General features: G+C 42.4%; 1 protein-coding gene across 2 annotated transcripts in view; it reads left to right on the top strand.

The window, feature by feature from the left end:
- The window catches only part of LOC115165675 (spermatogenesis-associated serine-rich protein 2), a 32,047-nt gene extending 8,617 nt beyond the window's left edge, over positions 1-23,430 (top strand). Inside the window, exons 1-12 of one of the 2 annotated variants that reach the window (XM_029718950.1) lie at positions 841-921; positions 4,600-7,025; positions 13,277-13,385; positions 13,538-13,587; positions 15,628-15,859; positions 15,976-16,161; positions 16,366-16,501; positions 16,878-16,936; positions 18,349-18,458; positions 20,245-20,347; positions 20,549-20,697; positions 20,837-23,430. In XM_029718950.1, the coding sequence (XP_029574810.1) occupies positions 7,023-7,025; positions 13,277-13,385; positions 13,538-13,587; positions 15,628-15,859; positions 15,976-16,161; positions 16,366-16,501; positions 16,878-16,936; positions 18,349-18,458; positions 20,245-20,347; positions 20,549-20,697; positions 20,837-21,139 (1,440 nt within the window). In that variant the 5' untranslated portion in view covers positions 841-921; positions 4,600-7,022 and the 3' untranslated portion in view covers positions 21,140-23,430. Of the gene's footprint in view, positions 1-840; positions 922-4,599; positions 7,026-13,276; positions 13,386-13,537; positions 13,588-15,627; positions 15,860-15,975; positions 16,162-16,365; positions 16,502-16,877; positions 16,937-18,348; positions 18,459-20,244; positions 20,348-20,548; positions 20,698-20,836 lie in introns of those variants that run through there. The other variant, XM_029718949.1, reaches the window with a different exon arrangement.
- Positions 23,431-24,591: the final 1,161 nt, after the last annotated feature.

The raw sequence follows: 24,591 nt of genomic DNA, 5'->3' as shown, positions 1-24,591 counted from the left end.
TTATTGAGGTAGAATGGATCCTTTCAAGCACAATAGTTGAGAGAGATGGACAGCAATTTGAACTGACATCCATGCAGTCCACATTGGATAGATTATACCTTTTAAGGGTTCAAACTTTTCTAAGATAAAGTTAGGCTATTTCATGAACTTTCTGAAATAAAGCCATCCATTAGAACTGATGCAGAGTACTGCAAAACTGTCCTCTGGCATTCTTTGCTCATGCCACATGTCTTTGGGTTGCAGCAACCCATCTGTTTCTCATCTCATTGAGCTTATTTTGTTTAGGGCGGTATTCTTATCCGTCTGATGCGTAAACCCCTGCTTTGCTGACTCATTCTGTTTCTAGAACTGTATATCCGTTATAACCGGTTCAAATTCAATGCAGATCTCAGATCAGTTTGGGACAGTCCAGATGCTAAGATTTCTTGAGACAAGTTTCATTTCTCTAGGGTTAGTTATTTTTGGATCAATCCTAAATAAAGCCCATAGAAGTGTTGTAAAATCTTTAGGCCTAGGCCTCAAGCACCTTATTAAAAAAGTTGTACTTAAGAGGTCATCAAGCAAGCATCTTCTCATTATTCACCCGGTAAGAAAATGTCCAAGTCCTCTTGTCTGTTCCACATGATTTATGACAATCCCTGTGTTCTTAGCCATGGTTGACTTTCAACACAAAGACCTTTTTAATGTACAGGAATGACTAGGTATGAGGAGATCTTTGTTTGAACAAAGATGTGCTTATGCATTTACAATTTGTTTTGCAAATAGACCTAGGTCCAGCAAAAAACAGATTCCAAATCCACATTTATTTTTTCAAGCAACCTTTTCTCTCTTTCCCCCCCAGATACTTCTGGTATGGTGTTCGACACTAACTTGAAAATGGTTATGTCCCAGGGAGGGACGTTTGAGAGAATGAAGGAGAAGGTAAGGACTGAAAAGGATCATACGCCAAAAGATTTCTCTCTAGGTTTGACTACATTCCAATTGCATTGATTTGAATACAATTCCAGTTTTGCTAGTAGGGGCCTCTTTAATATCTGTTGTGTAAATTTCACAGTAAAAAATAATATGTACGTCTAAAAATATTGAGATTTCTAAACTTGCCGCATGCCATACACATGCATGTTTTCCATTATAAAGCCGATCCCCGTCCTAAAACTTGGTGTGTGTGTGAACTAGGATTATAACATCGCCTGAAAAATGCCATCATTCACTATGGTGACAATAACACCCTTTATTTGTTACTGTAATTTCCGGACTATAAGCCGGTACTTTTTTCCCACGCTTTGAATCTCGCGGCTTAAACAATGACGCAGCTAATATATGGATTTTTCCCGCTTTAAAAAAAAAAAAAAAAAAAACACTTTCTGTGACGTGCTCAGTTTTTTGGCGGCATGAAGCTTTCATTAGACCAATGAAATTGCCGAACGGGTTAAGGTCAAACAACTTTTTTGTTTACTGTTTAGATTAAATCGAGCGCGCTCAAACTTCCCATCATTCTGATTACGGTAGTCATTTTGTCACCCTCATCATGGCAAAGACACGGAGAAATGCATATGATGCAGCTTTCAAGTTGAAGGCGATTGATCTGGCTGTTGGAAAAGTAAATAGAGCTGCTGCACAGGAGCTTGGTCTGGAGCAATGACTTTCTTGGTAGGCTACTGTTTACTGCTCATTTTATATTTTTTGTTACAAGCCGTGTTTCGTTAAAGCCTATTTATTTTTGTTACAAGCCGTGTTTCGTTAAAGCCTATTTATTTTTGTTACAAGCCGTGTTTCATTAAAGCCTGTGTAAAATTCATTTGTTTCAATGTACCGGTAGGCACCTGCGGCTTATAGACATGTGCGGCTTATTTATGTTCAAAATATAGATTTTTTTTTTTTAAATTCAGTGGGTGCGGCTTATATTCAGGTGCGCTCAATAGTCCGGAAATTACGGTATATAATTTGGAACTATTTGAATTTGGCCATGGAAGTTTCTAAAAAGAAAAAGAAATGTTTCATTTTATCACAATTCTGTGGAGGTGTGGGTGGAATGTTTTGATATTTTGCCATTACTTTTTCAATTTAAATATGCATGCTGACTATAGCGAGTGCCATACACTGTCCTCGCATTCAGCAAGATTAATTATATATTCAAAACAATTTAAAAGTAAATGCTACAGCTTAGTGTTTCCTCTGGAGAAAACAAAATTCAGTGGGGGGGAAAGATCGTAAAGGTTATTTTAACATATTGGTCCATGCATATAGCCTATGCATGATCCATATTATCAGGTATGCAATAAGCATTATCACCTGTAGCCCAATTAATGCAGCATAGTGGCTATAAATAAATAAATTGGGTAAATTGCCTAGATCCCAAATGTAGTATTTTAACTAGTTAGTATCCTATTTATTAATTTGATGTCCTCTAAAACTTGCGTAAACACAGTAAATAGAATGTAGGTCTACCTGTTAGGGTCACTTGGGTAACACGGCCTCTGCCTGTACTTCTCACAGAAACCACTTCATGTCTTAATCCTCCCCAAACACTTTCCCTGGTTGCCACTGCTCTTGCTCAACAAAAAATGTAATCTGCCCCATCACTCCCCAAAAATGATTTTGAGCTAGGGTGGCATTTTACCCCAAGTTACCCTACAATTGACCTATGTTACATTTAGCCCTACACTTCCCTGTGCACTCAAAAAAAAGCTGAGATTGCTCTCTTTTCAGTGGTGTAAAAATACTAAGCAATTGTTTTGCAGTATCTGTACTTTTGTATTTATATTTGACTACAACATTCCTAAAGAAAATAATGTCGTTTTTACTCCACACATTTTTCCCTGACAGCCAAATGTACTTGTTACGTTTTGAATGCTTAGCAGGACAGGAAAATGGTCCAATTCACACACTTATCCAGAGAACATCCCTGGTTATCCCTACTGCCTCTGATCTGGCGGACTCACTAAACACATGCTTCGTTTTGTAAATTATGTCTGAGTGTTGTAGTATACCCAGGCTAATAAATAAACCAGAAAATTGTGCTGTCCAGTTTTCTTAATATAACTTTTGATACTTAAGTATATTTAAAACCAAATACTTTTACTCAAGTAGTATTTTACTGGATTACTGACTTTTACTTGAGTCATTTTCTATTAAGGTATCGTATTACTTTAACTCAAGTATGACAATTGGGTACTTTTTCCAACACTGCTTCTTAACAAAGGCCATTAAAACTGCTGTTTTCCCAGTGATTACAAGAATTGTTGTGCATTGACTGCTTGTCAGAATGCATGTTTCCCTCCCTATGGTGCTCTTAAATTGAAGGAATATTTTAGGAATATAACTGAGGAATATTTATCTTGCATAGAACACACAACAACAAGCCAACTAGGTAAATATTCTGAACAAAAATATAAACGCAACATGTAAAATGTTGGTTTCATGAGCTGAAATAAAAGATGCTAGAAATGTTCCATGCAAACAAAAAGTTGTGCACAAATTAGTTTACGCCCCTGTCAGTGAGCATTTTTCCTTGGCAAGATAATCCATCCACCTAACAGGTGTGGCATATCAAGAAGCTGATTAAACAGCATGATCAATACACAGGTGAACCTTGTGTTTGGGACAATAAAATGCCACAAATGTGCTGTTTTGTCACAACACAATGCCGCAGATGCCTCAAGTTTTGAGGGAGCAGGCAATTGGCATGCTGACTGCAGGCAGAGCCAGGTGGCCCTATATGCTCACTATGCAAGTTGCATAGGCCCCGCAAATTACGCAAGGGCCCCGCCTCCCCCTCGTGTTGAAGTAGTTGTCAATGTTTACAACTTGGATGAGAGGATGAAGCGGAACTATCCTTCTGGTCACGAAAAGAGAAAGGGAAAAAAAACACCATGAGAGTGAATTGCAGGAACAGCAATCAGGTAAACCTGTGTTCTCTCCAAGTTTGATGTCAGCAAATAACAGTAACGTTAAGTTGATGTGCTAGCTTGCAGTGCATCTCTCTAGTCTGTCTTGCTAACCTAACTGGGCAGTGCATCTCTTGGTCTGTCTTGCTTGCTTTCCAGCCACTTCCAGGGCTGTGTTCTGTGACTTTGTGCCTGACAAAAGTGAGAGTGAAATACAACTATTTATTAGGTTTGATAAATGACAACGGTGTTTATAAACTGCAGCTCTGAAAAGATAACCGCGTTGCGCGTGAACATGCTTTCATATGTGCATGCACGAAATGAAACTTGCGCTTTCCAGCAGCAACCTCTGTGGAGACCAGTCCAGACAATATATGGGTGTGATGGCACTCCTCATAGGCGCACGTCATTTTAAAAAAGACAATGATTATCTAGTAAATCAGTCAAGGTTTAGTTACAACTCTGGACTAATGCAAGATGGAAAGCAATGAATTGACATTGACTATTGATTTATATATTGAATTTAAAATGTTGATTAGCTGGGCATACTGGACAATATGGATGCACATCTCAGTAAGTAATAACCATCAAGTATTCAGCCAAGCCATAGTATTGTATATTTGAAAATGTATAAATGGAAATCTGGGGTGCCAGTTTGAATGGGCCTGATGCAGCTGATAAAATGAATAATATTGTTATCGATAATTTACAGGTGCAATGCTAAAGTTTGTCAGTAGAGGAGATGCTGGATCATCAGCCAGTTCACGCACAGACTCAGTTGATCCACATCCAGCCTCAGCAAGTACTGACACAGACCCAGTACAGCTGGCTTCAGCAAATACTAACACAGACCCAGGTGAAGTACAGGCAGCCTCAGCCAGTACTAGCACAACCAGAGGTGTACAGCCAGCATCAGATACAAGCAACTCAGACCCTAATAGAACAGTTGCTGCTCCACCAAATGACCCAGCGGATTGGCCCCCAGTCTTAACAGACTTTATGAGGACTGAGTTAGTGTGCAGCGGTCCATTCAAACCAGCACTGGATTTTTCGTACCGTAAAGACAAGTCTAGAAGAGGTTTCCATTCAGGCTTATTACAGAGACAGCTGTCAAATGGGGAAAAGATTACCAGGAGCTGGCTTTCATATTCAATCAAAAACAACGCTGTGTATTGTTTTTGCTGTAAGCTCTTTTCTTCAAAAGACTACAAAATAATAAAGGAAGGCGTGAATGACTGGTCAAATATCAACGCCATTCTGAAACACCATGAGGGTAGTCCTGAACACACAAACAATATTAAGTGGAGAGAACTTGATCTGCGCCTAAGTCGGGGACAGACTCTTGACCAGATACCAATGACCATTTTGGAGGCTGAAAGAAAGGAATTGCGGGATGTCCTTACACATTTAATAAGTATCACCCAGCCTCTGGCTGAAAAAACCTAGCAGTCAGGGGTTCATCAGACAAACTCTTCCAACCAGATAATGGAAACTTCCTAAAAGAGGTTGAATAACTGGTCAAATTTGACCCCGTTATGGAAAATCATCTCAGCAAAATTAAAGATGGAGAGACACATGCTAATTACCTTGGGAGGCACACACAGAATGAGCTGCTACAGATTGTGAGTGACAAGATTCTGGAAGCAATAGTGACTCAAGTAAGAGACTCCAAGTACTTCTCCATTATCTTGGCCTGTACACCTGACATTAGTCACCAGGAGCAAATGTCCATTATTCTGAGAAGTGTGGCTTTAAAGGGAAAGCCAGAGATCAAGGAGCACTTCCTCAGCTTTGTGAATGTTGAGGTTACAACAGGCTTCAATCTGTCCACTGTCGTCTTAGATAAGCTGAACGAGCTCAAGATTCCATTTGAAGATTGCAGAGGACAAGCTTATGATAATGGGGCCAACATGAAGAGCAAGCACCAAGGAGTACAAGCCAGACTGCTGAAAAAAAAATCCCAGAGCTGTGTTCATCTCATGTGGAGCACCTACTCTAAATGTTGTCATTGCAGATGCTGCCAAATCTTTAAAAGATGCAGTTGGGTTTTTTGGGCATGTGCAAAAGCTCTTCACCTTCTTTTCAGCTGCCACACAAAGATGGATTGTTTTGAAGAAACACTTGAACATAACCATGAGTTCATGGAGTGACACAAGATGGGAGAGTAGCCTCCAAAGTGTTCATGCATCAGGTATCAGGCTTCTGAGGTTCGGGAAGCATTACTGGAAGCCAGACAGACGATCAACGATCCTGTGGCCAAAGTGGAGGCAGAAGCACTTACAGAGGAAGTTGGGTCCTACGGCTTCTTGATTTGCTGTGTCGTATGGTGCGAGATACTGACAATGACAAACAAGGTGAACAAGCTCCTCCAATCTGCCTCAGTGCAGTTTAAATTCACCGCGATATTCATCTCAAATGCAAAGGCCTCCCTCACTACATACCGGGAAACTGGATTCTCTGAGGCCCAGAAAACAAGCCAAATGCGTTGTGAAGAAATACATGTGGAGGCTGTTCTGAAAGATAAGACTGAGAAACAGCAGGAGGCATTTCAGCTATGAGGCTCCTAATGAACCAGTGACTGATGCACTGAAAAACCTTGAAGTCAACTACTTCAACATTGTGGTCGACTCTGCTGTGACATCCATGGATGAGAGATTTGAAACACTGAGCCAGGTGAAAACCAAATATGGAGTGCTGCACTGCCTCTCAGATGTCCAGTGAGTCTTTAAAGGCTCACTGCATGGAAGTTGAAAACACTCTAACCTTCAGAGATGACTGTGACATCAGTGGAATGAATCTGGCACACAAGATTCAGAATTTACCTGATCTGCCATCAGATAAGATGACTGCCTTTTGAGCTGCTTTCCTTTCTCTGTGAGAAAAACCTGGAGGAACTCTATCCTAACCTTTTGGATAGCCCTAAGAATTGCAGTCACCCTAACAGTAACAGTAGCATCGGCAGAGAGGAGCTTTTCAAAATGAAAGCGCATCAAAAGCTACCTGAGGTCTTCCATGTCACAGGAATGTTTGAGTGGTCTGGCCATCATGAGTATAAATCATGACGTGGGGAAACGCATGTCCTATGATGACGACATTTGATGATTTTGCCGCAAAGTGCAGAAGAGGAATATTTAGATGGTAAGATTTAAATTCAAACATTCAAATGTTTACACACTTAGTAACATTTAAGATTGGATGGCAGAAGTGCATTTGTGTGAATGGTTGTTTAACTGTGACATACTTTCTCAATTTCTTCCAGAAAGTCCAAATAGACTGGTGCTGATGCTGAAAACCAAAGTTAATCACACCGATGTATAGGTTTTATTTTAACTGTTTTGAGACATATAGCTGCAGCCATAGCCTATAGGCTTATGTTTACATTGTATAGACAAAGCTAATTGTATAATATTGTAAGGACTGGACTAATTACCAGGCAGCAGAGCCATTTTCTACAGGTTCTTATTTATGTTAATGTTAATATTCACTTAAGATTCTATAGAAAATATTCTATTGAATAAATATTGTGTGCTTATACCTCATTCTGTTCTGTATAGGTTTACTTCTTCTTACACTGACAGATGGAGCAAACTGTTTTAAAGGAGGGAGGATTGTAGTGGGAGCACTGGGGTGTCAGCTGTGGCAGTCAAATTGTATTGGTCACATACACACGGTTAGCAGATGTTAATGCGAGTGTAGTGAAATGCTTGTGCTTCTAGTTCCGACCGTGCAGTAATATCTAACAAGTAATTTAACAATTCCACAACAACTACCTTATACACACAAGTGTAAAGGAATGAATAAGAATGTGTACATATAAATATATGGATGAGCGATGGCCGAACGGCATAGGCAAGATGCAGTAGATGGTATAGAGTACGGAATATACATATGAGATGAGTAGTGTAGGGTATGTAAACATTATATAAAGTGGCATTGTTTAAAGTGACTAGTGATATGTTTATTACATTCAACTATTAAAGTGGCTAGAGATTTGAGTCAGTATGTTGGCAGCAGCCACTCAATGTTAGTGATGGCTGTTTAACAGTCTGATGGCCTTGCGATAGAAGCTGTTTTCAGTCTCTCGGTCCCAGCTTTGATGCACCTGTACTGACCTCGCCTTCTGGATGATATTGGGGTGAACAGGCAGTGGCTCGGGTGGTTGTTGTCCTTGATGATCTTTTTGGCCTTCCTGTGACTTCGGGTGGTGTAGGTGTCCTGGAGGGCAGGTAGTTTGCCCCCGATGATGCGTTGTGCAGACCTCACTACCCTCTGGAGAGCCTGCCGGTTATGGGCGGAGCAGCTGCCGTACCAGGCGGTGATACAGCCCGACAGGATGCTCTCGATTGTGGATCTGTAAAAGTTTGTGTTTCACCACGCTGTCTGTGTGGGTGGACCATTTCAGTTTGTCCGTGATGTGTATGCCGAGGAACTTAAAACTTTCCACCTTCTCCACTACTGTCCCGTCGATGTGGATAGGGGGGTGCTCCCTCTGCTGTTTCCTGAAGTCCACGATCATCTCTTTTGTAATCAAGCCTACCACTGTAGTGTCGTCTGCAAACCTGATGATTGAGTTGGAGGCGTGCCTGGTCACGCAGTCATGGGAGTACAGGGAGAACAGCCCTCTCCTGTACTCTCCAGTCATGGGAGAACAGCCCTCTCCTGTACTCAGCCCTCTCCTGTACTCAAGGGAGTACAGGAGAGGGCTGAGAATGCACCCTTGCGGGGCCCCAGTTTTGAGGATCAGCGGTGTTTCAGATGTTGTTTTCTACCCTCACCACCTGGGGGCGGCCTGTAAGAAAGTCCAGGACCCAGTTGCACAGGGCGGGGTCGAGACCCAGTCTCTCGAGCTTAATAACGAGTTTGGAGGGTACTAGGGTGTTAAATGCTGAGCTATAGTCGATGAACAGCATTCTTACATGGGTATTCCTCTTGTCCAGATGGGTTAGGGCAGTGTGATTGCGTCGTCTGTGGACGTATTGGGGCGGTAAGCAAATTGGATTGGGTCTAGGGTGTCAGGTAGGGTGGAGGTGATATGATCCTTGACTAGTCTCTCAAAGCACTTCATGATGACGGAAGTGAGTGCTATGGGGCGATAGTAGTTTAGCTCAGTTACCATAGCTTTCTTGAGAACAGGAACAATGGTGGCCCTCTTGAAGCATGTGGGAACAGCATGGCAAATGTTTTACATGGCTCACGGGTTTTGCTTAGGACCCCAGGGAGGTCAGGACCGGCTCTGACTGCAGGAATGTTCACCAGAGCTGTTGCCAGAGAATTGAATGTTCATTTCTCTACCATAAGCCGCTTCCAATTTCGCTTTAGAGAATTTGGCAGTATGTCCAACCGGCCTCACAACTGCACACCACGTCTAACCACGCCAGCCCAGGACCTCCACATCTGACTTCTTCACCTGCAGGATCATCTGAGACCAGCCATCCAGACAGCTGATGAAACTGAAGAGTATTTCTGTCTGTAATAAAGACCTTTTTGTGGGGGAAAACTCATTCTGATTGGCTGGGCCTATGCCCTCCCAGGCACCCCCTGCTCAGTCATGTGAAATCCATAGATTAGTGCCTAAATGAATTTATTTCAATTGACTGATTTCCTTATATGAACTGTAACTCAGTAAAATTGTTGCATTTATATTTTAGTTCACTATAGATACTATTCTACTATGGGTTTGTTAATTTTTTTTCTATTCATTACTTGTTTTGTTTGCAGAGGAAAAGTAAATGCGACTGTAATAGCATCTTCAAAGTTCGCCACGACGGAAATATTGTTTGATTTTATTTTTTTCCCGTTGTGGCAATGATTTTGTCCGTGACGCAGCGCCACAGTTTAAATGACTGTGGCGGAAACACTGCTACAGCCCACACATCTATGCAAAAGACGAATTGTTGTTCAATAGATAGAAACACAATCTCCTGCCTTGGTATAGGCTTAGAGATGAAATAGGCTATGATGTCGCACTCTGTGCTCCTATCGAACAGCAATATTATAGTCTACCCATATTGTCAAATATTTTACATACGCTACCAGTGAAATTGTTTGCAGTAACTTATGCTGTATTTGGCAAAGGAATGTGAGAGCCATATTTTTTTCTTTCTGAAACTGTCAACCTGTCAGCAGAATGTTTGAACATGTTTTGCATCAACTTTGCCCCCCAACCTAAAATATGCTGTACTGCCTGCGAATTCTGAAACATTGTCTAGGCTACTCAAAAAAAGCAAATTACAATAGTTGCGTACATACTTCAATATAAAATATCAACTGTCTATTTAAATTAGACTGTGTAGCCTATATAAACCACACTGCCTATGGGCTCGCATACAGCAAAATTTAAAATGCATGTAGCTTATCTTTTTTTTTTCTTCTTCTTTTATTTCACCAGGTAGGCTAGGTGAGAACAAGTTCTCATTTACAACTGCGACCTGGCCAAGATAAAGCAAAGCAGTGCGACACAAACAACAACACAGAGTTACACATGGAATAAACATAGTCAATAATACAATAGAAATGTCTAAATACAGTGTGTGCAAATGAGGTAGATAGGCAATAAATAAGCCATAGTGGCAAAATAATTACAATATAGCAATGATAGATGTGCAGAAGATGAGTGTGCAAGTAGACATACTGAGGTGCAAAGGAGCAAAATAAATAACAGTATGGGGATGAGGTAGTTGGATGGGCTATGTGCAGTGATCTGTAAGCTGCACTGACAGCTGGTGCTTAAAGTTAGTTAGGGAGATATGAGTCTCCAGCTTCAGTGATTTTTGCAGTTCGGTCCAGTCATTGGCAGCAGAGAACTGGAAGGAAAGGCGGCCAAAGGAAGAGTTGCCTTTGGGGGTGACCAGTGAAATATACCTGCTGGAGCGTGTGCTACGGGTGGGTGCTGCTTTGGTAACCAGCGAGTTGAGATAAGGCGGGGCTTTACCTAGCAAAGACTTATAGATGACCTGGAGCCAGTGGGTTTGGTGACGAATATGAAGCAAGGGCCAGACAACGAGAGCATACTGGTCGCAGTGGTGGGTAGTATATGGGGCTTTGGTGACAAAACGGATGGCACTGTGATAGACTGTATCCAATTTGCTGAGTAGAGTGTTGGAGGCTATTTTGTAACCGACATCGCCGAAGTCAAGGATCGGTAGGATAGTCAGTTTTACGAGGGTTTGTTTGGCAGCATGAGTGAAGGATGCTTTGTTGCGAAATAGGAAGCCGATTCTAGATTTAATTTTGGATTGGAGATGCTTAATGCGAGTCTGGAAGGAGAGTTTACAGTCTAACCAGACACCTAGGTATTTGTAGTTGTCCACATATTCTAAGTCAGAACCGTCCAGAGTAGTGATGCTGGACGGACAGGCAGGTGTGGGCAGCGATCGGTTGAAGAGCATGCATTTAGTTTTGCTTGCATTTAAGAGCAGTTGGAGGTCACAGAAGGAGAGTTGTATGGCATTGAAGCTCGTCTGGAGGTTAGTTAACTCCGTGTCCAAAGAAGGGCCAGCAGTATACGGAATGGTGTCGTCTGCTTAAAGGTGGATCAGAGAATCACCAGCAGCAAGAGCGACATCATTGATGTATACAGAGAAGAGTCGACCAGAGAATTGAAACCTGTGGCACCCCCATTGAGACTGCCAGAGGTCCGGCCAACAGGCCCTCAGATTTGACACACTGGACAAGTAGTTGGTGAACCAGGCGAGGCAGTCATTTGAGAAACCAAGGCTGTTGAGTCTGCTGATAAGAATGTGGTGATTGACAGAGTCGAAAGCCTTGGCCAGGTCGATGAATACAGCTGCACAGTATTGTCTCTTATCGATAGCGGTTATGATATCGTTTAGGACCTTGAGCGTGGCTGAGGTGCACCCATGACCAGCTCGGAAACCAGATTGAATAGCGGAGAAGGTACGGTGGGATTCTAAATGGTCGGTGATCTGTTTAACTTGACTTACGAAGACCTTAGAAAGGCAGGGTAGGATAAATATAGGTCTGTAGCAGTTTGGGTCTAGAGTGTCTCCTCCCCTTTTGAAGAGGGGGATGACCGCGGCAGCTTTCCAATCTTTGAGGATCTCAGACAATAAGAAAGAGGTTGAACAGGCTAGTAATAGGGGTTGCAACAATTTCAGATGTTCATTTTAAAAAGAGTGTCCAGATTGTCTAGCCTGGCTGATTTGTAGGGGTCCAGATTTTGCAGCTCTTTCAGAACATCCAGAACATCAGCTATCTGGATTTGGGGGAAGGAGAAATGGAGGAGGCTTGCGCAAGTTGCTGTGGGGGGTGAAAAAAAAAAATGTAAAAATGGGTGCAGGGCTGTTGACTGGGGTAGGGGTAGCCAGGTGGAAAGCATGGCCAGCCGTAGAAAAATTCTTATTGAAGTTCTCAATTATCGTGGATTTATCGGTGGTGACAGTGTTTCCTAGCCTCAGTGCAGTGGGCAGCTGGGAGGAGGTGCTCTTATTCTCCATGGACTTTAGTGTCCCAGAACTTTTTGGAGTTTGTGCTACAGGATGCAATTTTCTGTTTGAAAAAGCTAGCCTTTGCTTTCCTAACTGCCTGTGTATATTGGTTCCTAACTTCCCTGAAAAGTTGCATATCGCAGGGGCTATTCGATGCTAATGCAGTATGCCACAGGATGTTTTTGTGCTGGTCAAGGGCAGTCAGGTGTGGAGTGAACCAAGGGCTATGTCTGTTCCTGGTTCTACATTTTCTGAATGGGGCATGCTTATTTAAGATGATGAGGAAAGCACTTTTAAAGAATAACCAGGCATCATCTACTGATGGAATGAGGTCAATATCCTTCCAGGATACCCGGACCAGGTCGATTAGAAAGGTCCGCTCGCTGAAGTGTTTTAGGGAGCGTTTGACTGTGATGAGGGGTGGTTGTTTGACCGCAGACCCATTACGGATGCAGGCAGTGATCGCTGAGATCCTGGTTGAAGACAGAGGTGTATTTGGAGGGCAGGTTGGTTAGGATGATATCTATGAGGGTAGATCTATTTACTAGGCCCAATTAAAAGAGAGATGCGTATGGTAATTTGATGTAGGCCTATGGCTACTTCGGAAATATGAAGCCATCACAGACACAAAAGGTGAGGAATTTATTCTTCCTGTAAAATAGGAAATAAATTCTAAAGTCTAATAATTTTACTTGCAATACAACCACTAGATATAGTGTGTACGCATGGTCTAAAGTTTGCACAAAATTAAACACATTCTCACAGCAAGTTCAGATTTTATAAATGCCAACTTCTGTGTAAACTGGCGCACACATGTTGTATGGTATGTTGTAAAAAAGCAACATTTAGAAATGAGGCCCCAGGGCCTTGGGATATGTATCACTATGCTAAATATTTTCCTTAATTTGCCAGATCATTCTCTCTTATTCGTTCTCTTCACAGATTAGTGCCGTCAGGGCCGTTGTTCCCAACAAAAGCAACAATGAGATAGTTCTGGTGTTGCAGCACTTTGAGAACTGCGTTGATAAGGCCGTCCAGGCTTTCCTAGAAGGTATGGGAATGCCATAGTGATCTTTTTTAAATTTTTTTATGAGTATTTAAACCTCGATAATCTGAAACATTGTCTGCATGTCATGAACGAGGTCAAGGCTGTTATGGAAAGAGCATTCTTCTTAACTCACAATTACTTCATTTTCCCTTCAGGTAGTGCCATTGATATCTTGAAGGAGTGGAATGTAACTGGTAAAAAGAAGGTAACCTTGTTGACTTTGTTTTTACTTCAGGGTATTGCATTCTGTATGAAAGGGCCACATGAGTATGAATGAAATGTATTATGTTTCATGACATTTTAATTATGGCCTGTCCCTCACAGGATTATGAGACAACACTTTTTAAAAACAAGTTCAAAGGATCTACTTCCAGTGACAGACCAATCCAGACTTTGAGCAAAAAAACACTTACTTTAAATCCACTTAAATTTGAACTCTAAATGCTAGTCAAAGGAAATGTATGTTTAGTTTATTTGGATAGAGATGAGTAAAAACACATTGAACAAACAATCATCGGCTGCATTTCACTATAGAGTTTCTAGCTCACACAAATTTTCAACATCCGTCCCAGATAATCTGTTTTGTTGTTTCACCTATCTCCCATTTTGCTTTGAAGTCAGCAGCTCTAGCTGAACATGGTGTCTGTGTCATGAGGACCTACATTCCGCTCAACCATAGCTAAACTGAGCAAAAAAAGAAATTTCCCTTTTTCAGGGCCCTGTCTTTCAAAGATAATTCGTAAAAATCCAAGTAACTTCACAGATCTTCATTGTAAGGGTTTAAACACTGTTTCCCATGCTTGTTCAATGAACCATAAACAACTAGTGAACATGCACCTGTGGAACGGTCGTTAAGACACTAACAGCTTACAGGTGGTAGGCAATTAAGGTCACAGTTATAAAAACATAGGACACTAAAGAGGCATTTCTACTGACTTTGAAAAACACCAAAAGAAAGATGCCCAGGGTCCCTGCTCATCTGCGTGAACGTGCCTTAGGCATGCTGCAAGGAGGCATGAGGACTGCAGATGTGGCCAGGGCAATACATTTCATTGTCCGTACTGTGAGACGCCTAAGACAGCGCTACAGGGTCTGCAGTGGCAGACACGTGTAACAACACCTGCACAGGATCGGTACATTCAAACATCACACCTGCAGGACAGGTACAGGATGGCAACAACAACGGCCCGAGTTACACCAGGAAGTTACACCAGGAACGCACAATCCCTCCATCAGTGCTCAGACTGTTTGCAATAGGCTGAGAGAGGCTGGACTGAGGGCTTGTAGGCCTGTTGTAAGGCAGCTCCTCACCAGACATCACCGGCAACAACGTCGCCTATGGGCACAAACCCATCATCGCTGGACCAAACAGGACTGGCAAAAAGTGCTCTTCACTGACGAGTCGCAGTTTTGTCTCACCAGAGGTGATGGTCGGATTCGTGTTTATCGTCGAAGGAATGAGCGTTACACCGAGGCCTGTACTCTGGAGTGGGATCGATTTGGTGGTGGAGGGTCCGTCATGGTCTGGGGCAGTGTGTCATAGCATCATCGGACTGAGCTTGTTATTGCAGCCAATCTCAACGCTGTGCGTTACAGGGATGGCATCCTCCCTCATGTGGTACCCTTCCTGCAGGCTCATACTGACATGACCCTCCAGCATGACAATGCCGCCAGCCATACAGCTCGTTCTGTGTGTGATTTCCTGCAAGACAGGAATGTCAGTGTTCTGCCATGGCAAGCGAAGAGCCCGGATCTCAATACCATTGAGCACATCTGGGACCTGTTGGATCGGAGGGTGAGGGCTAGGGCCAGGGCCATTCCCCCCAGAAATGTCCGGGAACTTGCAGGTGCCTTGGTGGAAGAGTGGAGTAACATCTCACAGCAAGAACTGGCAAATCTGGTGCAGTCCATGAGGAGGAGATGCACTGCAGTACTCAATGCAGCTGGTGGCCACACCAGATACTGACTGTTACTTTTGATTTTGACCCCCTCTTTGTTCAGGGACACATTATTACATTTATGTTAGTCACATGTCTGTGGAACTTGTTCAGTTTATGTCTCAGTTGTTGAATCTTGTGTTCATACAAATATTTACACATGTTAAGTTTAATGAAAATAAACACAGTTGACAGTGAGAGGACATTTTCTTTTTTGCAGAGTTTATATGCTTGTTATGTATGAACTCCAAAAGACGTAAGGTTTTATTGTAGTGGTTAGAGTCTGACTTTGATTCTACTACATCCAGCCCAAGAAGAAAAAGAAGCCCAAGCCCCAGCCACAGCCTCCGGGAGAGGAGCCTGCTCCAGCCGAAACCACACAGCCTTCAGAGACTGAGAGTACAGAAGCAGTGAATGGGTTCCATGCCAATGGCTCTGTGTTGGACGGAGACTCATTAGACTCTCTGAGTGAGCAGTTGGATTCTGCCTTCTTGGATGCAGCTGAGCTCGAATCTGAACCTGCCACGTCGGACATTACAGGTATTGTTATAGAGCAGTCTCAGTGGCTTTATTTTACACTTTTGATAATCTTCTGTAGTTGAAGCCAACGCCTACCCATCGGAAAATATCACACTACAGTGTCTTTCTCCTTAAAGGTGTTGAAGCAGACTCTTTTTGTAGTGGCCCAAGCACCACCCCTCATCATGCTCAAGGAGGAAGGAATCACCAGCCTCCCCGTGGCAACAAGTTCCGTCCCAGAACCAACTCCCAGCAATCATCCACTTCCTCTGTGCTCACCACTGATGAAAGCCAACAGGGATTTTCTGGAGCCAAGAAGATTGGTTAGTGCCAAATGTGCTTTATTTCCTTATTGTTAATATAGAATATTGTTTCCTGCAGTCCGATGGTAGATTAGTAGTCCCAGGTGCCTAAGCTGTATATTATCTTATAAAACTAGGATGTGTGCACTGGAGTGTTAATGACGACAGCTCTAGTAATGCTTTGTTTAAGACAAGTGACCTCTAACCCTGTTCTTTGACACTCAGCGCCCAACATTGACCGCTCTGTGAAGGACCTGCAGAGATGCACAGTGTCGCTTACTCGATACAGAGTGTTGGTCAAGGATGAAATGGACTCCTCTATTAAGACCATGAAGCAGACGTTTGCTGAGCTCCAGAGCTGGTACATTTCCCAACATTAACTCCACTACATTAGTTTGTAAAGTTGTAGTTAATATTTGGAATATTAACTTGTTATTGTGGGATATAACATACCACAAATTCCATTATTTTTAAGCAGAATGTTTAGTTAAGCAATTTAGGAGATTTGATCACTGAATCAGTTCATTGCTCTCACATCTGCACTACAGCAACCACCACTAGTACCTCTTTCAGCGTAACATGTAGCATATTGCTAACCAGTGTTGTCGTATTTGAAAAATGGTGAGTATTGCCAAAATCAAAGTACAGACTCTTAGAAATGTAAATAATCATGGTCAACTTATCGTAGTAAAGAACATGTCATTTCATATCTCTCTTTCTCCCCACCTCTCTCTTAGTCTAATGGACAGAGAGGTTACTCTGTTGACAGAGATGGACAAAGTCAAAGCAGAAGCCAGTGAGTACAACACCTTTCAATTAGCATTTGGACTTCAATGTACACTCAGTGTACAAAACATTAAGAATACCTGCTCTTTCCATGACAAACTGACCAGGTGAAAGCTATGATTCCTTATTGATGGCACTTGTTAAATCCACTTCAGAGACAGGTTAAAGAAGGTTTTTTAAGCCTCGAGACAAATGAGACATGGATTGTGTAATTCAGAGGGTGAATTGGTAAGACAAAGGATTTAAGTGCCTTTGAACAGGGTATGGTTGTAAGTGCCAGGTGCACTGGTTTGTGTCAAGAACTGCAAAGCTGCTGGGTTTTTCATGCTCACCAGTTTCCCTTGTGTATCAAGAATGGTCCACACCCAAAGGACATCCAGCCAACTTGACACAACTGTGGGAAGTGTTGTAGTCAACGTGGGACATTAATTCATGTGGAATGCTTTCGACATCTTGTAGAGTCCATGTCCCAACGAATTGAGGCTGTTCTTAGGGCAGGGGGGTGCCAATCAATATTAAGGTGTTCTTAATGTTTTGTACACTGTGTTTATTAGACTTTGTTTCTGTTCTTACTATGTTTCTATTTTTTTCTGAAAGCCTTTGTCCCAGTTAGGTCATTCCATATAGGCTACCTATAGATGTCACCTACTCCCTCCCAGTTCACAAGTTAACACGTAACCAACCAGCATTCTTCGAATGTATGTCCTCAAGGTTATTTTTGGCCTTAGGCATACCAGTCTTCAATGTAGTGAAACATGACAGAGCAAGACTGCATATTTCCACAAGTAGGCCATTCTCCCTTTTATTCTTTCCTGCCTCCAAATACAGTGTTGTGTGTCCTGAGCTTGGAAAAAGTGAATAGTGTCAGGTTTCAAGGGAGACTAAATGCTTTCTTTGTGTCTAGGTGTGTGGGGAATTGAGGGAAGAAGCGAGGGAACTCTAGAGCAGTTCTTTGACATTACAGAAACTCAACATTCCTTCAAATGTACCAGTTTCTGCCCTAATCGCTTCCCTTCCTTTAGATGTGTGTTACTGTTAATGGATTAGACTTTCTTCCCTTCCCCTTTTTACCTCATGAGGAGAGAGGTATTTTCTGTAATTTGATTCTCCTTAGCAACTGATAAACAAACAGTACGGTTCCTCTGTGGGAGTTTTTGTGGTTTTTCTTTTTCCCACCTCAGTCCTGATATTGGTCAGCACCAGGAAAAGTCTGTGGAGTTATTTAGGGATGCAGTGTTGTATTCTGTATGATTTTTATTTTGTAAAAACTAGTCAACTAATAGTCTTACCTTCTCATGTTGAGGACATAGCTAGTCCCAAGTTTCAGTATGGTATTGCTTATGTGTGGATTTCTCTCCATACAACTGAAGGTGTCTGAATATTTGGTGAGCAGTTGACTGATATTGTGTATCTGTGTTTAAGTGGCCATTTTGGATGGCCGTCAAAAGAGAGCAGAGGAGCTCCGCAGGCTAACTGACCAATCAGCATCCATGTCTGAGAACCAACTGAGTGAGCTGCGAGCGGACATAAAGGTAAGTTGACTACCGCAATAACGCTATCTGATGTTGGGCGATTAGGCCTGGCTCGCAGTCAGCATTCCAATTCTTTCCAAAGGTGTTCAATGGGGTTGAGGTCAGGGCTTTGTGCAGGCCAGTCAAGTTCTTCCCACCGGTCTCGACAAATCATTTCTGTATGGACCTCGCTTTGTGTACAGGGGCATTGTCATGCTGAAACAGGAATGGGCATTCCCCAAATGGTTGCCACAAAGTTGGAAGCACAGAATCGTCTAGAATGTCATTGTATACTATAGGGTTAAGATTTCACTTCACTGAAACTAAGGGACCTAGCCCGAACCATGAAATATAGCCCTAGACCAGTATTCTTCCTCCACCAAACTTTACAGTTGGCACTATGCATTCGGGCTGGCAGCGTTCTCCTGGCATCCACCAAACCCAGATCACACTGCCAGATGGTTAAGTGTGATTCATGAAATCAAATTTTACTGGTCACATACACATGGTTAGCAGATGTTAATACGAGTGTAGCGAAATGGTTGTGCTTTTACTTCCGACCGTGCAGTAATATCTAACAAGTAATCTAACAATTTCACAACAACTACCTTATACACAAGTGTAAAGGAATGAATAAGAATATATGGATGAGCGATGGCCGAATGGCATAGGCAAGATGCAGTAGATGGTATAGAGTACAGTATATACATATGAGATGAGTAGGGTATGTAAACATATATAAAGTGGCATTGTTTAAAGTGACTGGTGATATGTTTATTACATCCAATTTTTTATTATTCAAGTGGCTAGAGATTTGAGTCAGGATGTTGGCAGCAGCCACTCAATGTTAGTGATGGCTGTTTAACAGTCTGATGGCCTTGAGATTAGAAGCTGTTTTCAGTCTCTCGGTCCCAGCTTTGATGCACCTGTACTGACCTCGCCTTCTGGATAATAGCGGGGTGAGCAGGCAGTGGCTCGGGTGGTTGTTGTCCTTGATGATCTTTTTGGCCTTCCTGTGACATCGGGTGGTGTAGGTGTCCTGGAGGGCAGGTAGTTTGCCCCCAGTGATGCGTTGTGCAGACTTCACTACCCTCTGGAGAGCCTTACGGTTGTGGGCGGAGCAGTTGCCGTACCAGGCGGTGATACAGCCCGACAGGATGCTCTCGATTGTGCATCTGTAAAAGTTTGTGTTTTTGGTGACAAGCCAAATTTCTTCAGCCCCCTGACGTTGAAGAGGCGCTGTTGCGCCTTCTTCACCACGCTGTCTGTGTGGGTGGACCATTTCAGTTTGTCTGTGATGTGTATGCAGAGGAACTTAAAACTTTCCACCTTCTCCACTACTGTCCTGTCGATGTGGATAGGGGGGTGCTCCCTCTGCTGTTTCCTGAAGTCCACGAAGTCCGTTGACGTTGAGTTTGAGGTTATTTTCCTGACACCACACTCCGAGGGCCCTCACCTCCTCCCTATAGGCCGTCTCGTCATTGTTGGTTATCAAGCCTACCACTGTAGTGTCGTCTGCAAACTTGATGATTGAGTTGGATGAGTTGATTGAGTTCACCCAGTCATGGGTGAACAAGGGAGTACAGGAGAGGGCTGAGAACGCACCCCCATCACTCCAGAGAACGTGTTTCCAGTGCTCCAGAGGCCAATGGCAGAGTTTGGAACTGTGTGAACTCTGCCGATGTTTGTCTGTGGAGATCACATGGCTGTGTGCTCTATTTAATACACCTGTTGTGTGGCTGAAATAGCCGAATCCACTCATTTGAAAGTGTCCACATACTGTATGTCTTGTCACCTCTTTTTCCAGCACTTTGTGAGTGAACGTAAGTATGATGAAGACCTGGGAAAAGCTGTGAAGTTCACTTTCGAGCTCGAACCACTGAAGACAAGTGTCACAGGATTTGGTTCAGGTACATTCATTTTTTCTTCTCTTTGATGTCTTTCCTCTTACAGAAACTCACTGTGATCATACAGTATTGCATTGCTATTTAGAGGGTAATTAATCAATTGTCTTGATAGTAACGCCCACAGAATTAAATAGAACACATTTGTATAATAATACTATGTATCTCTATGGTAATGCCTGCCCTCGTGACGCCCTCTCCTTTCAGTGTACCACCCTCAGACAGGCTACTCCAGCCGCTCCCGCTGTAGTTCCACCTCCTCGTCCATCACAGGCCCAGGGTCCCTAGAAGCACCACCTCCATCTCAGCACCAGGGCTCCAGCTTCGAAGGACACCCTACCCAGCCAAACAAAACGGTCAGCTCACAAAGCAATCATAAACATGCAACTAAAGGAGTTGCTAACTGTTTTCAGTCATGTTTCCTTAGGAGTAAAAATATGAAACATAATATGATTGCTTTGTGTTTTAAGTGTGATTTTAATCTGCACCTTTCAGACTTTCCAAGGCAACAGGCGGTATACGGCGGGCCCGGGATACTACTCCGGTGGTCAGCGGTATAATGGCGGCTCCTATCGCGACAGGAACACCAATCGCGGAGGCTACCGCTCCGAGGGTTACCAAGGCTACCAGGGCAACCAAGGCCAAGGTGACGGCCCCAGCCATCCTACCAGCACTGCCACACAATCCTCCAACTCCACAAGAGCCCCTTCCAACTCCACTCCGTCCTCTTCTTACCGTCAAGACCACCCTTCTCATAACGGTCTGCCCCAAAGGCCTCCGCGGACACACTGCCCCTGACACCGGAACTAACCCTGGCACTCCACCCTCGATACCCTGCCCCTTCCACCCCACTAACTCCTTTTTGATGAAGAATAGAATACAAGTTTACATCTTTTTGTCAGTTGAGCTGTAGTGCCACCCATAGGCAAAACCATTCATCCACCAAACTTGAAAATCTGCTAATAAGACCTATTTTCTCATGCCTGTTGATCTAGCAGCATTTTGCTACTTCAGAGGCCAGTGTTATCTGGTGATGAGTTCAGCACAGAGACTGCTGTGATTTATATGCATTTTGTGCACTGCTAAAAGGCATTTTTATTTTAGTTTTTCTTCTCAAGCATCAAATTCATTTTATTTTGGTTGCCATTTTTTATTTAATTTTTTTTGTCCATCAAACCATTTCAGTTCCATATGTTATGGCATGCTTGCTAGTATGTATGGAAGACTTTCATCAATGGCATACAATCAACACTACATAAGTTTATTTGTATCCAATTCATTTAGAGCTTTCCATAAATACTGGTTGCGCCTGTAAATAATATGTACTCCTTGAACTGGACAATGAATCAGATTAGAATTAGAGGTCATCACTTTGGATGTTGCCTGATGGGCAGTTGTTTATTCCCTCCCTCACATGTATGAGAATAGTTTAGTGGATAGTTGTCCTGTCCTTCTCTATATTGTTATTGTATAATCCAAGGAGAAGGCTCGATTTCTTTATTACATACATATTTAATTATGAATTATTCCACTTCTCAAGTCTCAGATATGAGAAAGGAACCCCCAATCCCCTACACCTACAGTCTGAATTTGGACTTCCCTTTGTTAGAAGTACATATATTTAGGTGTTATTTGGTCTACTCTCATTCTTATTTTCAGTGCATCTCAGACAGGACCATAAACGGTACACACTTGACATGCTTGCCATGTATCACAGTGCAACTTTGCCTTTCTAGAAATGCAGAGATGCCTGCATCACGAACATCAGTGCACGTTCTTGTGATCTCTTACATGTTAAAAAGCGAGCTTTAGGAGCTTTCTGTCCTTTTTTAATATGTTAACTTTCCTCTTGATCATTTCCTAGAGAAAGAAAAAATCGGATCAAATTTGTGAATAAGTTTTATGACTACTGAGTTGGGACTGATTTTAAGATTCTTAGTAAAGTATATAACTTAACAAAATCTGGAGAAATATCTGATTGTTTCCCCTTGTACACTGCCTGGAGGCATAATGTTGCTTTTCAGGATTTGCTTTTTCCCCTGATAATGTTCTTTTGAAATGGGGCTTGGTATGGTTCACCATTTACCGAAAGCAGAGCGGTGTCGTGTCAAACTGCAAGGCATGTGTATAAGGTCATACAGCTGTTTCCTCTGTGTACCAAAGGGTCATACCCGATGAGTAGAAGAATTGAGAGAACCCCCTCCATCTCCTCCAATATTACTGGTAGGAAGTTATCCATAGGAATACCTTTGTGTTTGCGATATGTTATAAACATAGGTACTGAAGTCTTCTTTTCATAGAAGTATAATTTGGCCATGAGGAAAATGTCTTCATTTTTGTTATATTGCACATCAACATAAAGATTATGTAGTTCTTATTTGTTCAATGGTTTACAAAGTCTTCTGGGGAAGTGCAGAGTGTATACAGCAGGGTAGATCAATTGGCATGTATCAGCAACTGTGCTTGAGCACGTAAGGCTGGGTAGCCAACTCCGGGAGCTTCCTGCCTTCAGCAAATTTTTCCTAATCTCAGATCTGCACTGTAAATATAGGCCTATTTTCAGTAATCCTAATGCACAGTAGGCCTACTCTTCAATTGCGGAGATGCATGCACTGCATTTTCTCTCCACAACACATTGCTAATTGTTACCTTGTGGTAGCTTCAAGCATGTACATGTAGTATTTCTTACAGTTGTCTAAAAGCTAGAGTTATTCTCTATGGGGAATTAATTATGCCTGTCCATCTCTTTTACCAAGTGTAAGAACTCACATTTACAGCTTTGTCTACATTCTCAACTATCTGGTGATCACCAAAGAGAAAAACATTTCCTTTTTTCTTTCTCTGCCTATAAAAAATAACTATTCATTGTTTTCCAATTGGATAATCTATTCTAGATTGAGTAGCATGTTAAAAAAATGTATTTTACATTTTCTTTCTTTACTGTGTGTATATATAGCTATAATTCTGTTGCGCTCACATGGGACATTTTGTATGTTATATACGTGTTGAGCATATGGTTTACCCCTGAACTAGTTCAGTCATATGGACTGAACTAACCATCTAGTGAAGTCCAATTCTTCCAGTCCAAACTGTAAACTTAAGTGCCTTCTCTTGCCTCCATCCAATTCATACACCCCCCCTCCTTACAGCAACCACGAAGTATGGACCAAAGACATCTGCCCTCCCCATCGATTCTAATACACCCCCCCCCCCCCCCCCCCCCCCCATATGCGGAAAGGCACACACTTTCATTTACTATTAAACTTTGCAATACATAAGCAGGTGTCCTTTGTCTTCATATGTTTTTCATGGGCACAGTTCAAGGTGACTGTATTTTACAGATCCATATGTCAACTTAACTGTAAGCAAAATAAATGGCGATACGCTCAGATATCACTTCTCATTTTATGGTTAACTATGTAAGAATTGTGTAATTCAATTTGCCATATTGGAGCAAGTAAGGTTGTTTAAGATGTTGTGGCAGAGGCTTGATGGGACAAGTCCAAATCTCAGTAATCAGCAACATGTCAAATGAGGGCTGGAGCTATTGCTTGAAACTGTGACGGGCCTCTGCATCCTCCAAAACTGAAATCAGAGATGCAGTTTGATAGTGTTATAAAGCAGGTTTCCATCCAATATTTTTATGCGACGAAAGTACATGTCGGATAAAATGTCAGGCCAGATGGAGAGAGAAACATTTGGCTTCTTTACAAATGTCAACAAAACAAATTACAGACAAGGTGGGATCTTTTTGTGTCTGTAAAATGAATTATGTGAGAAATTATATAGTAACCATCGTATCGAAGTCAACTTGGAGTCATGCGATGACGTGTCCTCCCACTACGACTTGTAGGGAAAGCATGCAGTTTATTATGCTACAGATTGGTGAAAGTGCAAGGTGATGCATTTGATTCTCCTTTCTAATAAATGTTGAGCATCTTATTCTGATGACATGATCAACGATGTTTTGCTGCCGCTTGACAAATAAAAATAATCCATAATCTCATGTAGGCCAGTGATTCCAAACCTTTTTTTGGTTTCTGTACCACCAACTGAATTTTGCTCTGCCTGGAGTAGCCCAGAAGTAACCCCTCGTGCAATTTTACCAGTAGGCCTATGGTCTCATGAAGAACCCTCTGTAGATAGGCCAAGTACCCCCAGAGGTCCTAGTACCCCTGGTTGGAAACCACTGTAGGCTATATCTGTGCTCTAGCCAACAGCGCACAGATCCGGTATCTGCACGCTGTTGG

Source organism: Salmo trutta, chromosome 28 (genome assembly GCF_901001165.1).
Source record: "Salmo trutta chromosome 28, fSalTru1.1, whole genome shotgun sequence".
NCBI lineage: Eukaryota > Metazoa > Chordata > Actinopteri > Salmoniformes > Salmonidae > Salmo > Salmo trutta.
Note: the sequence above shows the minus strand (reverse complement) of the source record. Positions and strands in the feature narration are given on the sequence as shown.